Source organism: Benincasa hispida, chromosome 5 (assembly GCF_027475165.1).
Source record: "Benincasa hispida cultivar pf3 chromosome 5, pf3_genome.v1.1, whole genome shotgun sequence".
NCBI classification, from domain to species: Eukaryota; Viridiplantae; Streptophyta; class Magnoliopsida; order Cucurbitales; family Cucurbitaceae; genus Benincasa; species Benincasa hispida.
In genome coordinates, this window is record NC_143482.1 from 47,572,251 (window position 1) to 47,584,615 (window position 12,365).

The 12,365-nt window shown below is 30.2% G+C and overlaps 1 protein-coding gene across 1 annotated transcript; it reads right to left on the minus strand.

Moving 5' to 3' along the window:
* Positions 1-5,067: 5,067 nt before the first annotated feature.
* LOC120077129 (UPF0496 protein At4g34320-like) lies at positions 5,068-6,944 on the minus strand. The gene has a single exon (XM_039031029.2). The coding sequence runs from the start codon at positions 6,395-6,397 to the stop codon at positions 5,279-5,281; it is 1,119 nt and encodes a 372-aa protein (XP_038886957.1). The 5' UTR covers positions 6,398-6,944; the 3' UTR covers positions 5,068-5,278.
* Positions 6,945-12,365: the final 5,421 nt, after the last annotated feature.

Genomic DNA, 12,365 nt, shown 5'->3' on the forward strand with positions numbered 1-12,365 from the left:
TATTTCACACGGTCTACGGTTTTGTGATGGGGACTTGATTTTGTCGGACCGAGTGAGTTTGGTACGTGTGTGTATATATAGCCTTTTTTTTTTTTTTAAGAAAAATAATAATAAATGAAAATGAGCATGGCATAGTGCTTGTTCTTAGAGGATTGATTCCTTCATCATATTGCCAAATAATAATAATAATAAGTAGAATTGTATATAGGCTTAATTATAATAAATGTCAGAATTTTGTTGTGTTTTAAAATATACTCTTATTCCTTGGGAAATTATTTTAAATAATAAAATTATTAGAAATATTTACAATAGATAGTGATATACTACTATCTATGTCTATTTGTCATGATAGACAAAGATAGTAATAGTTTCGCTTTATGTCGTGGTCTATCACAGATAGATAGTAAAATTTTATTATATTTATAAATATTTTGGTTCATTTTTCCATATTTAAAAATAATCCTTATTTTTTTCATAAATTCTAATATTATTCTTGATGTTTTATAAGCATTATAAATTGATCCTACCTCAAAGTTTAGGATTTAATTGATATAACTATTAATTTAAGGTTTAAACTAATACAACCTTAAAGTTCAGGAATATTAATTGACATTTATCTATATTTTAATTGAAAATAATAATAAATAAATTTAATAAAAATACAAATTTAGTAAATTTTATTAGTATTCCATTAAGAAAATTTAAAATATACATAAATGATTTTAAATAATTAAATAATTAATGAGCTAATTCATTTAGTCCGAGTCCAACCCAAACTAGACCCAAATATCCAAATTTTGATCCAATGAGCCCAACATAGTGATTGGTTCATGGACTTGGTTATTGAAAGTTGGGTTGCTCTGATCATGTCCAAATGGGGACTTCCGTATGAGGCGAACTTGTGCCTTTAGTCCAATCCGGCCTAATAATGAAAGTGAAACTTGCCTAATGATGAGAGTGACACTTACCAAAACAAAAAAAGCTTGTGATTTGTGTACTCAAGTAAGGAGAAACACAAAAAAACATGGGAAAAATACCCTTTTGATCTTTAGTTATCAAGAACGGGTATATTTGATCTCTTATATTTAAAATTGGTCATCTCAGTTTCTGAGTTTTCAAACATGGGTTTAAAAATCCTTCAACTAATAAATCTATTAAATTTAAATATAAAATTAATTAAAAATATGATGTGACGTGATGATTTGGAATATTTTCTTTTTAATATTTCCCACTTCTCTCTTATTTCTCTCATCTTTCTCTCTCTTCTCCTTTTCCTCCCCTTCTGTCTCCTCCATCTCCATCAGGTTTTCAACTCAAAAGATGATGTAAATATTTTATTAAACCATGAAAGTTGTATAACTACAAAAGTTTGAAATTTACTACTTGCTATATTCTGTTTATGAAATATTTTAAATTTATTATCTGGACAGATGATGGATCGTTTGAGGGTTATGTCTAGGGTGTGTTCTTCTCTTTCCTTGCTATACATTAACAGATTCTAAGTTATGTTATTCATTTTTTATTTTTTTAATAAGAACCAATTTTCATTAAGATATTTGTAATACATGGTAGAATAAGAGAAAAAATATAAAAATATATTACATCTTTAAAATATTTGCAAATATGGATAAGTTGACTAGTCAATCTTTGATTTTTTTATTTTTTATTTTCAATTTCGCTCTTGTCATATCTTGTTTTACACCTTTTTTTAGTCTTTATTTTCTTTCTCTTCATCGATTTTTACTTCTTCCCTCCCATTTTTCATTTTTTCATTTTATTTTCTTTCTCAGTTTTTGCTTCTTCCCCATTTCTTTTTATTTTATTATTTTCTTTATCCGATTTTTGCTTCTTTTCTCTATTTTTTATTTTCTTCATTTTCTTCTTTTTCCCTTTCTTTTTCTTTCCTTTACTTTTTATTTTCTTTCATTTCTTTCTTTTTTCCTTTCTTTTTTTTTTCATTTTATTTTATTTTCTTTCTTTGGATTTTACTTTTTTTTTTTTTATTTTCTTTCTTCAGTTCTTGCTTATTCCTTTTTTATTTTTATTTTCTTCTTTTTCTCCGATTTTTGCTTCTTCCCGTATCTTTTTTTTTATTATTTTCTTTTATTTTCTTTCTCCGATTCTTTACTTCTTCCGTTTCTTTTTTTTTTTTTTAGTTTTTCTTTCATAGGACTTGAAAGTACTCAATTCATAAGTGACTTAACACCAACAAGCCAGTCATCAAGTTTGATTATTATAACAAATAATAAATATAAATAGTAAATGAAAGTCTATCAGTGTTAGCCACTAATATTTTGTATCATTGATAGCTTAATCTTTGATTATATTTTCGTAGTTAATAGCCACTTATAGAAATCTATCATTGATAGCCAACTTAGTGAATTTAATTAATAAAGTTGAATCTTGAACTAAAATGTAAGTGGAATGCTTAGAAGTTATCACTAATAGTATGTTTATCAATGGTAGAAGCTATCATAAAAAAGAAAATGGACTTATAAATGTTTGGGAAGGACAAGAAATGGGCAAAAAGGTGTTCAATGTCTATGATTGATAGAAGCTACTACTGATAGCATGTTGCCAGTAATAGAAGCTAATACTAATAACATGTTATCGATGATAAAAGCTACTCGATAGTACGTTATCGGTGATAGAAGCTACCACTGATAGCACGTTATCGGTGATAAAGAATTATCACTAATAGCATGATATCAGTGAGATCATTGATAGCATCTTATTAGTGATGTTATCAGTGAAAGAAGCTATCACTGATAACCACAATATGAGTGATGTTAGTGATATCGGTGATACAACTTAAGTGATATCTATATATCGAGTTTCTTTCAAAGGTGATAACCAGTTATAGAAGTCTATCATTGATAGTCTTAAGTGTTAATATTTCAAGGTTGATTCTAATTGATGAAAGTCTATCAGTGATAACGACTGATAGTTGCTATCAGTGATAGCCATAATAAAATATTATTAGTGATAACTATTATGGTAATCAAAGTTGTTGGTCTTCTTTCAAAGTTGATCACTATTTATAAATCTATCATTGATAGCCACTGATAGCCTTTAAGTAATATTTCAACGTTGATTCTAATTGATGAAAGTGAATTAATGATAGCTAATAATAATTTATAGCAAATTAAAAGTTAATATTTCAAGATTGTATTAATTTTTCTTAAATTGAAAGCTGTCGCTGATAGCATCTATTATCGATAGCAATTGATAGAAGCTATTAGCGATAGCAGCTGATAGCAACTATCAGTGGTCACCACTGATAGCTGCTATCAGTGATAGTTTTAATTTGAGAAAACCGAGAAGCGAACAAAATGGTGGCTAGGCATGGGTTTTTTAGTCTTTTACCATTTTTTGATCTATATATGCAATTATTTTATACTTGTACTACATATTATATTATTTTGGGCTTGAATTCTATTTATGTAACTAGCCCTTTTCATTAAGAAGCATAGTATAGTAACTTTGAGAATGAATTGCTAAGTCTCATATCTTCTTCTAGTGAATGACAAAGGACTTTCACAAATGAGGACAAGCCAAACACCATAAACAAGAAACTTAAAAAGGATTTTCTATGATCCTAGTTTTGTTTATATCGTTCTTAGAGTTTTCAAAAGAATCAGTAGTAGAAGATCAGGATTATGCTGTCTCTGATCATCTGCAACCTCCATTTCTAAAGCTTTTTACGTTTTACCCCTTCTATAGAAATTTGAAAATTTTGTAATTATACTAACTTTCATGTTTAACAAAATCTTTTCATCAAGAAAATTATGGAGATGGAGGAGAGAGCATCATCTTTTTCATTGAAAAAGGATGGAAATGGAGGAGAGACAAGAGAGAGAAGGGAGAAGAGGAGAGAGAGAAGAGGGAGAAGTGAGAAATATTAAAAAATTATTTGTTTTTCCTATGCATCATGCCACATCATATATTTGATCAATTTTATATTTAAATTTAACAAATTTATTAGTTGAGAGACCTTTTAAATCTATTCTTGAAAACATAGGGACTAAAATGATCAATTTTAAACATTGGAGATCAAATGCTACTATTCTTGATAACTCAGAGACCAAAAGGTATTTTTCCCAAATAATAATAATAATAATAATAATAATAATAATAATGTCGTAAATTGTGATAAGTATAAAGACTATTTTCAAATATAAAAAGATAAATTAAAATATTTACAAGTAGCAGCACAATCTATTTGCGATAAATCGTGATAGACTACTATTTGGAGGTATTAAAAAAACCCAATGACTGCAAAAAAATCGATTGGGTTGGGTTGGGTTGGGTTATCAACTCATTCGGGTTGGGTTAAGTTCAAATAAATGAAAATTTTATGGGTTAGATTGGTTTATGGATTCACCTAATATAACCCAAACCAACCCCAACCAACCCGAATTTATTATTAATTTAAAAAAATATTTTTTTGTTACTTATAACACAATTATTTCTACATATATTGATTTTAATTTTATTTAATTTTAATATTTTTTTAATAATTTATTTTTTAACAACTTTTAAAAGTAGTTTCTTTGCACTCTAGAAAGAAAATTTTCACTATATAAATTGAAATTGAGTAGTTAATCTTAATTCAATGTACTAAAATAATTAAATTAAATTTTTACATATTTACATTTTGCTTCTTTTATAAATTGTTCGGGATGTAAATTTCTTCAACCCAAATAACCTTTATTAAAAAATAAACTCAACTCAACCTAACCCATAAACACCTCTACTACTATTTGTGTAGTCGATTTATCGCAGATAGATTGTGATATTTTGTTAGTATTTATAAATATTTTCAACAATTTTATCATTTAAAATAATTTTTCTAAGTATGACGCATTAGTTTACTTCACCATTAATTATACAAATTTAATTAGCGACCCCTCCAAATCACAAAGATGTTTTTTTCTTTTTTTCTTTCTTTTTTTCCCCTTAAAAAACAAGAAAAAAAAACATACAATTGGCAAGTTGTAGGATTCAAAATTGCCATCCAAAATTCAGCTCAAAGAGCCTGAAGAACCACAGATTTTAGGAGCCAAATTGAATCATATAAGAGGTGGAAACTATCAAATTCAATAACTTGCTTAAGAGAATACACTTACACAACCATAATTAAACAATAAGTCAACACCCAAAGTTTTCCATGTTTTAAAATGAAACAATCTATTGGATTCATCATAAAAAACAAAATCCAAACCAATTTACCAAAACATCAACTTGCTAGTAGCAGAACAGAGCAGTTTGATTAAATTCAATGGTTAGGATGTTTTATGATCCTTTGTAAAACCACTGTCCTAGCCCTCCTAATATCTCTGCTGCAAGTATCAGCCTGTAATCCCAAATCCTCCACATTCTTCATGAACTGTCCCAGTTTCTTCTTCATCTCTTCCACCCCAAGCTTCACAGCTTCCTCTTCAATGGCAAAATCTGCTTTCTTCAAAAGTGATTCTATCTCCACTGTCAATTTATCAATAAGCACTCTAATGTTATCCATATCTTTAATAGCTACATATGTTCCCACTTGCATTGAGCTCAACACTTCCTTCTGTCCCTTCAAAACAGCCTCATAGTTCTTCCATAATGAATCAATCCATTTCCCCATTGATCCCACCGGAATCGAAGCTGCCGCAGCCATTGCCGCTGCAACCGGTGGAGCTGCCATGGCAGCTGCTACAATTGAACATATCAACACACTAGCAAAAGTAGCTACAAAGATTATGCTAGACACCTTCCTCCAAGTGCTCATGGATTTGAGTTTCTTGTCAAGCTTGTTCTTCCTTATTAGTAGTTTCTCTAACATTCCAATCTGTTGCCTATAAACAGCATTGAATATTTGGAAAAACTCATCTGTAAATGGATCACCAGCAGCCTTAAAATTCCTTAGCTCTTGTAAAGTTTTGACATATCCATTCCCATCTTCCATTTTAACTTCCTCCTCAAATTGTTGAATCGCCATTACAATCAAAAGATGGCTATCACGAGCTTTTTTCAAACACTTCTCCAATTCTGTACAGAAATCTAAAGACTGCAAGCTATTCTCAAAATACTCCTCAACTAATTCAAACAACTCTTGATTCTTCCATATATCTTTCTTACAAGCCAAAATTACTTTCACAACTTCTTGATTCATTTCTAATAAACATTCTGTGATTTCTTTAAGAGAATCAAAGGAAAGAGCTCTAACCTCAACGCCAACAGCGATGGTATTAATTGCTTGGTTAGTACGAGCTTGGAGAGTGGAATCAAACGATTGTAGATCGGCGTCAGCCTTACAAGCCGCTTCATAAGAACTCAGCTCCGTCGTGTAAGCCAAATTAGGGGATAGATTAATGGATGGAACTGAAGACTTTTTGCTCAAATGGGCTCCCATTACTTCGATTTTCAGTGAAACAGCACAAATTTCCTCAGCTTTTGCAACCTGGTTCTTCCTGAAAATGAAGACTCTTCAATCGAGTGAGGGTTTGGAGTGAAATTTGCGGAAATGGTGGAAATCTTCAAAAGGGGTTTGAGAAAGATGATAAATGAACAAAACCCAGAAAGGGATTGGACAATGGAAAGCGATTGGAGAGGGAAAAAGATGGAGAAAAATAGTAAAACATGGGGTTTAGGTTAAATAGAAAGGGAAGAAGAAGGAGGAGAACTAGAAGCAATGAAGAAGAAGCTTGAAGAAGAGGATTAAGAAGAGAGAAACTGTGGATGAAATTGAAGTTCTATCGAGAGAATTTGGGAAGTTAGCTTGCACGTTTTGAGAGAGAACTCAAAAGTATTGGCTTACGAAAACGCGGAAACTGAATCTTCTTTTTCTCTTATTTATCTACAAGGAAAGTGTTTCTTAGCAATTTAACACTTGAAAGTTTAAACAGAGAGAGAATTGTGAGGCAAGAAAAGAGGAGTGGGAGGCAGAAGCTTGGGCTTAAAGGAGCTGAGCAGAAAATTTGGTTGTTATAATGGGGAGTCTATTTCTTGGTCCCACTGCAAAGACCATTTTCCAATGGCCAATGTGAAAATATCACATTGAAATTCTCATCAAAATTATGCTATCTTTTGACTTTATTCTAGTTTTTACTTTATGGGATGTTCTTTACCTTACAAAACTTTGGGAAAAGTTGAAATTTAATTTTTTTGGTTGGATAAAAACCTCGTAAATAAATTCTATAGTTTGATAAAATCTCATGAATAGTCTCGACCATAAAGATTACGTTCTAACTTTTAAATTATAAACCCTATTATCTAGCTGTCTCAAAATCCTAGAAAAGAAATCAAGTTTGTATTGTAATGTAACCTATTTAATAATGTATAATGTATTTTCTTAATCAATTTGTTTTTAAAAATGATATTGTAAGACAAATAAGGTTTAAAATATTGATGATTATGGAAATGTTGAAGTCTCTATTTCATAGAAATGTGGATAGAAATATTAATAAAAGTTTAAAATGTTGACATTGATGGATACTTTAAAGAAAAAAAAAGTATTTTTGGTTACTAGATTTTAGGTCTAATTTCTATTTGGTTCCTGAATTTCAAATTATTATAATTTTAGTTAATTTTTAAGTTTGATTTTAATTTAGTCATAACTTCAAAATGTTACATTTTTACCAAATTTGAGTTTTGTTTTGATTTGGTCCATAAGTTTCAAAATTTATATTATTAACCTTGATTTTTCATTGCATACTCATTTTTAGTTTCTGGTGTTAATGTTTATTGTTAAAATAATTATGATGTGAAATTTTAAATTTAATTCTATTAAGGATGAAAATAATGAATCTTAATTAATTATAAATCTTTTAATGCTTTTAAATTAATTAACAGGCATTAACATTAAAGACAAAGAGTGAGTAGTTAATTTTAAAAAATGAAGTTAAAACTGTAATTCTCGAAACTTAGGAACTAAATTGAAACAAACTTAAATTTCATGGCTAAATTGTAACAACCATTATTAGCTTAGTAGGGGTCAATAGAGGGCATGACTTTAATCAAGAAATAAGAGGTCATAGAATCTATAGAAAACACCAAAATATTCTACGACTCTTGACACCAGCCTAAAAACACTTGGAGATCAAAAAGATATTTTTTTTTTTGCTGAAAAAAGTTATAAAATCAGAAAATTCAAAGAAATATTGAATTAAAAAAATAAACATTTTACGCCTTTAGTAATTAGTTAAATATTTATTATTAATATTATAGTTTTTTTTTAATGTTTCATCAATTTTTTTTCTTAGAAAGTATTGTGGCATGTCGACACAAATTTAACATCTAAGGATAAATTATAGGGTTGTTTTTAAATATAAAAAAATAAATAAAAAATATTTACAAAATATGACAAAATTTTAAAACTATCAATGATAGACGTTGATAGTTTGAAAATTTTAAAACTATCAGTGATATTGATAGACACTAATAGAAGTCTATCAGTGTCTATTAGCGTCTATCATTGATAATTTGAAAATTTTGCTATATCTTATAAATATTTTTAACAGTTTTACCATTTGAAATAATTTTCCTAAATTATATTTAGATTTTGTTTAGGATTAAATGATTTCTAATTTTCCTGAAAAAAAAAAAACAATTTATACGCATAAATTGTTTGAAATCAATTTTTGTATACCGTGAGTTTATGAAGCACAGATACAGATACGGCTACATAATACGGATACGATCGGATACGGCGATTTGTCAATTTCTAAAAAACTAAGATATGGATACGTCTAAGGATGCGTCATTTATATATATATATATATATATATATATATATATATATTAATATACATATTTCTAAAAAACGAGGATACTGATACGTTGAAGATACATTTTTTTCTTAAAAAAAATCTAGAATATAGATAAATTTAGCATATAAGTTAATAACAATAGCACAAAATAGAATACAAACACTTAAATACAATACAAAAAAGCAACATCTAAGATGTTGAAATACAATAGTTAATAAAATGCAATAGAATAGTGACTCATATTGCAAAGAAGAAGAAAAAGAATATTAGAGGGAGAAGTATGAAGATAAACGAAGAACTTGTTCATTGAATTGTTGAAGATATCCAAATGGTTTATATTTTGGTGGACTTTGTGGGGACTCAAATGTGAAGATGAAGATTAGATGATTCTAGTCTAGGGTTTGGTCCGTTATTTCTTTCCCTTTTAGTTTTGGACTCGAGTAGTGAACTTTTTAAATAGGTTGCCTAATTTTAGATTGGAAAAAGTTAGATGAATTGCTTGTCTTTTTTATTTTAAAAAAAAGTATGCGTAGAAATAGATACGTCAAATCGCGTGTCAGATACGTATCTGGGAAGTATCTGGAAGTATCGGTATCTGATACATGTCTGATACTGATTCTTTGCCTCACATGAAGTATCTATGCTTCATAACCGTGAGTACATGGTCTCTAGTTCATGCAACTTTGAGCAAATCTCTCAAGACGATTAGTAGACTCAACTGCATTTTGTTGTATTAAAATAGGATAACTGTAATGAGTGACAAAAATTAGAAATTATAAAATAGGTCATTTGAAAAAATATCTTTTTTAAAAAAAATGAAAAATTGTCCTTTTTCTAGTTTTCTCATTACAAAAATAGCACACTTTTTGAAAAGTTGTTAAAAGAATTTATCTCGGGCCTTCTCGAGTAAGATCGGACTCGAGATTGAATTTGAAACGTTAAGAATTCAATTATCCAATCTCTTGAAAGGACGAAAATACCTCATCTTGAAAAAACCCTTCATATAAACGGAAACCATTCCAGCTCCTCACTTCGCTCGAGATCTCCTTACATTTGCTTTGAAATTTTCCTTGTCTCGGCAGTTATTTGCATCCTTAAGCTTTGTTATTGTAAAGATATTCCATTATTCTCCTTCATTTTGTCTACGGTTTCAACTTATATTAGTGTTTGGTTAGGGTTTTAGTGTCGATCTAAGATATATGTGAAATTTGGGCTCCATATATATATATATTGAATATTTGGTCCTTTTTTGTGTGTATGTATGTATTTGATGATTTTCTAGATACTTCATCCTATCTCGAGTACAATATGTTTGCATCCCGGGCATGATTGGATGATGTAGTCTCAAGATCTATTGAATGTGCCCCAAGATTGGGTAGACTATTGGTTTGGACTATTGTATATGATCTCGGGGTAAATGTGGCCCGAGATTGACCATGAGATTAGCCACGATATCTTATACAAAACGTGACCAAAAAACCTAATCTCGTGGCATGCCTGTGTAAATAGCCTGAGTTCTTCCTAATTAGTACACGATCTTGGGCAAGTTTTACTTCAAGATTTAAGGAAAATTCCAAATATAATGTTTATGTCTTGTTTACCTAATTGATTGTTGAGTTCAATTTCTGGTTTGTGGTCTATGTGATAGACATTGGTACCTAAGATTCGTACTTTTGACTATTTTCCAGCCAATTTGACGGTTGTTCTCATTTGACGAAAACAGTCTCGAATATTAAGAACAAGTTAACACTTAGGAAATTGTACATGTTTAGGCATATTGTTTTTTGTCATTTTTTTATGTTAGTTTTTAATGGGCCTTTGTGTCATTATATTCTTTTAAGGGAGGTACATGAGGATAGGGAAGACGTCATTAACATTAAGTTACTGGGGAAGAATGTTTCTTTCATGCAGTAAGAGTTTGATATAGTGACGGGGTTGAGGTTTAGGCCTAGGCATGTAGTTGAGTTTGATTAGGATAGAGCTCTTAGGCTTAGGAAGTTTTACTTGGGCAATAGGTCCAAAATGAATGAGACTGAGTTGGACAAGGATTTTTTGGATTATGAGTTCGAAAGTGATGTGGATATGGTGAAGATGACCATTTTATATTTCATCGAGTTGGCTATGATGAGAAGGGAAATGAGGCAACACATGTGTTGGACCATGTAGGGGTTGATTGATGTATGTATGATTTTTGTAGCTATGACTGGGGTGACATGATATTTATGAAAACTCTGGGTAGCCTACAAATTGCACTTAAAGGAAAAGTTGCAATGTACAAGAAGAAGCCTGCGAAAAGTAAGTTGCTTAAGTCATACAACTTATATGGATTTTAATTTCCTTTCTAGGTTCGTTAATTTCGTTTAATTATAATTGTTTTTGGTATTTCGACTTTATCATGCATTGACGTATGGTGTTTGTTTTTCTGAATTTGTAGGTTTGGGCGTACTTCATCCCTTAGTGGATAGGTGGAGAATAGGGTTTTTGCTGATGCAATACTGTGCATGGAATTGCACGTATTCACCTAGAGCAAAGGTGATTCAGACACAGGTTTTTGGGTCTCAAGCAGTAAGTCATTCTTCATTAAGTTTTATATGTTGGTATATAGTTTAGGGCTTAGGGTTCTAATTTTTTTTCTTATTGTTTACATTCAGGCTCGTATAAATGATCCTGTTCTAACTGAGGAGGAGAAGGTCTACTTCGTTCGTACATTAGACCTTCCGATAGCAGATGAATATATTGAGCCTCCCCCTCCTCAGCTAGAGAATGTGTTTCATGGTCCAATTGAGAATGAGGATCAGTGACGAGTGGTCGTTTTACAGATTTTGGTCCACATGTGAGTGAGCCACCTTTAGTACGCATTTAGGTGCGTGTACCACCTGAGATAGTTCCATTAGTGAGGACCACAACATGTTTATCCTAAGGTGAGTTTTTAAATCTAAATGGCATACTTTATGTACCATTGAAAATAATTTAAATCATACATCTCATGCATAACTAAATTAATAAAGTACCAAAGTTGACCAGCTATTGGCATTCCTATTGACCAACTATTGGCATTCCTAGAAAATAAAATAAAATCTAAAACCCTAGATTTTAGAAAATCATAAAAGAAAATGAAAAAAGACAAAAGAAAAAATTGCTTCTGTTCAGCGGCGATGACGAATAAACCAGGACTCAAAACAACGATCCAATAGTTCAAAACGAGACCCTCGATGTTCTGAACATACTGACCAAATTTCAGTATGATCCAACGGCTAGAACTCCCATTATTGACAAATATGTAAAAGTTGTCCTTGAAAAACCGAACTACACTGCATTGTTTCTCTCCCTTTTTTCTTGTTTTGCCTTTGTTTTTTCAGGTTCTTTTCATGAAAAATTTTTGCCACGAAAGACACAGACTTACAAACTTGATTTACAGTAAAAAAAAAATACCCATAAACACCAGGTTTTACATTGACCTCATTAATTAAATCTGTAAATCTAAATGCCAAAAGTCTAAATAGTCAACCTGCAAACCACAATTAAAATCATATACATCTCATGCATATATTTTAAAAGAAACCCACCATTCTATTTTGCTTTTGTTTCTAAAAAACCCAAAAATTAAAATTA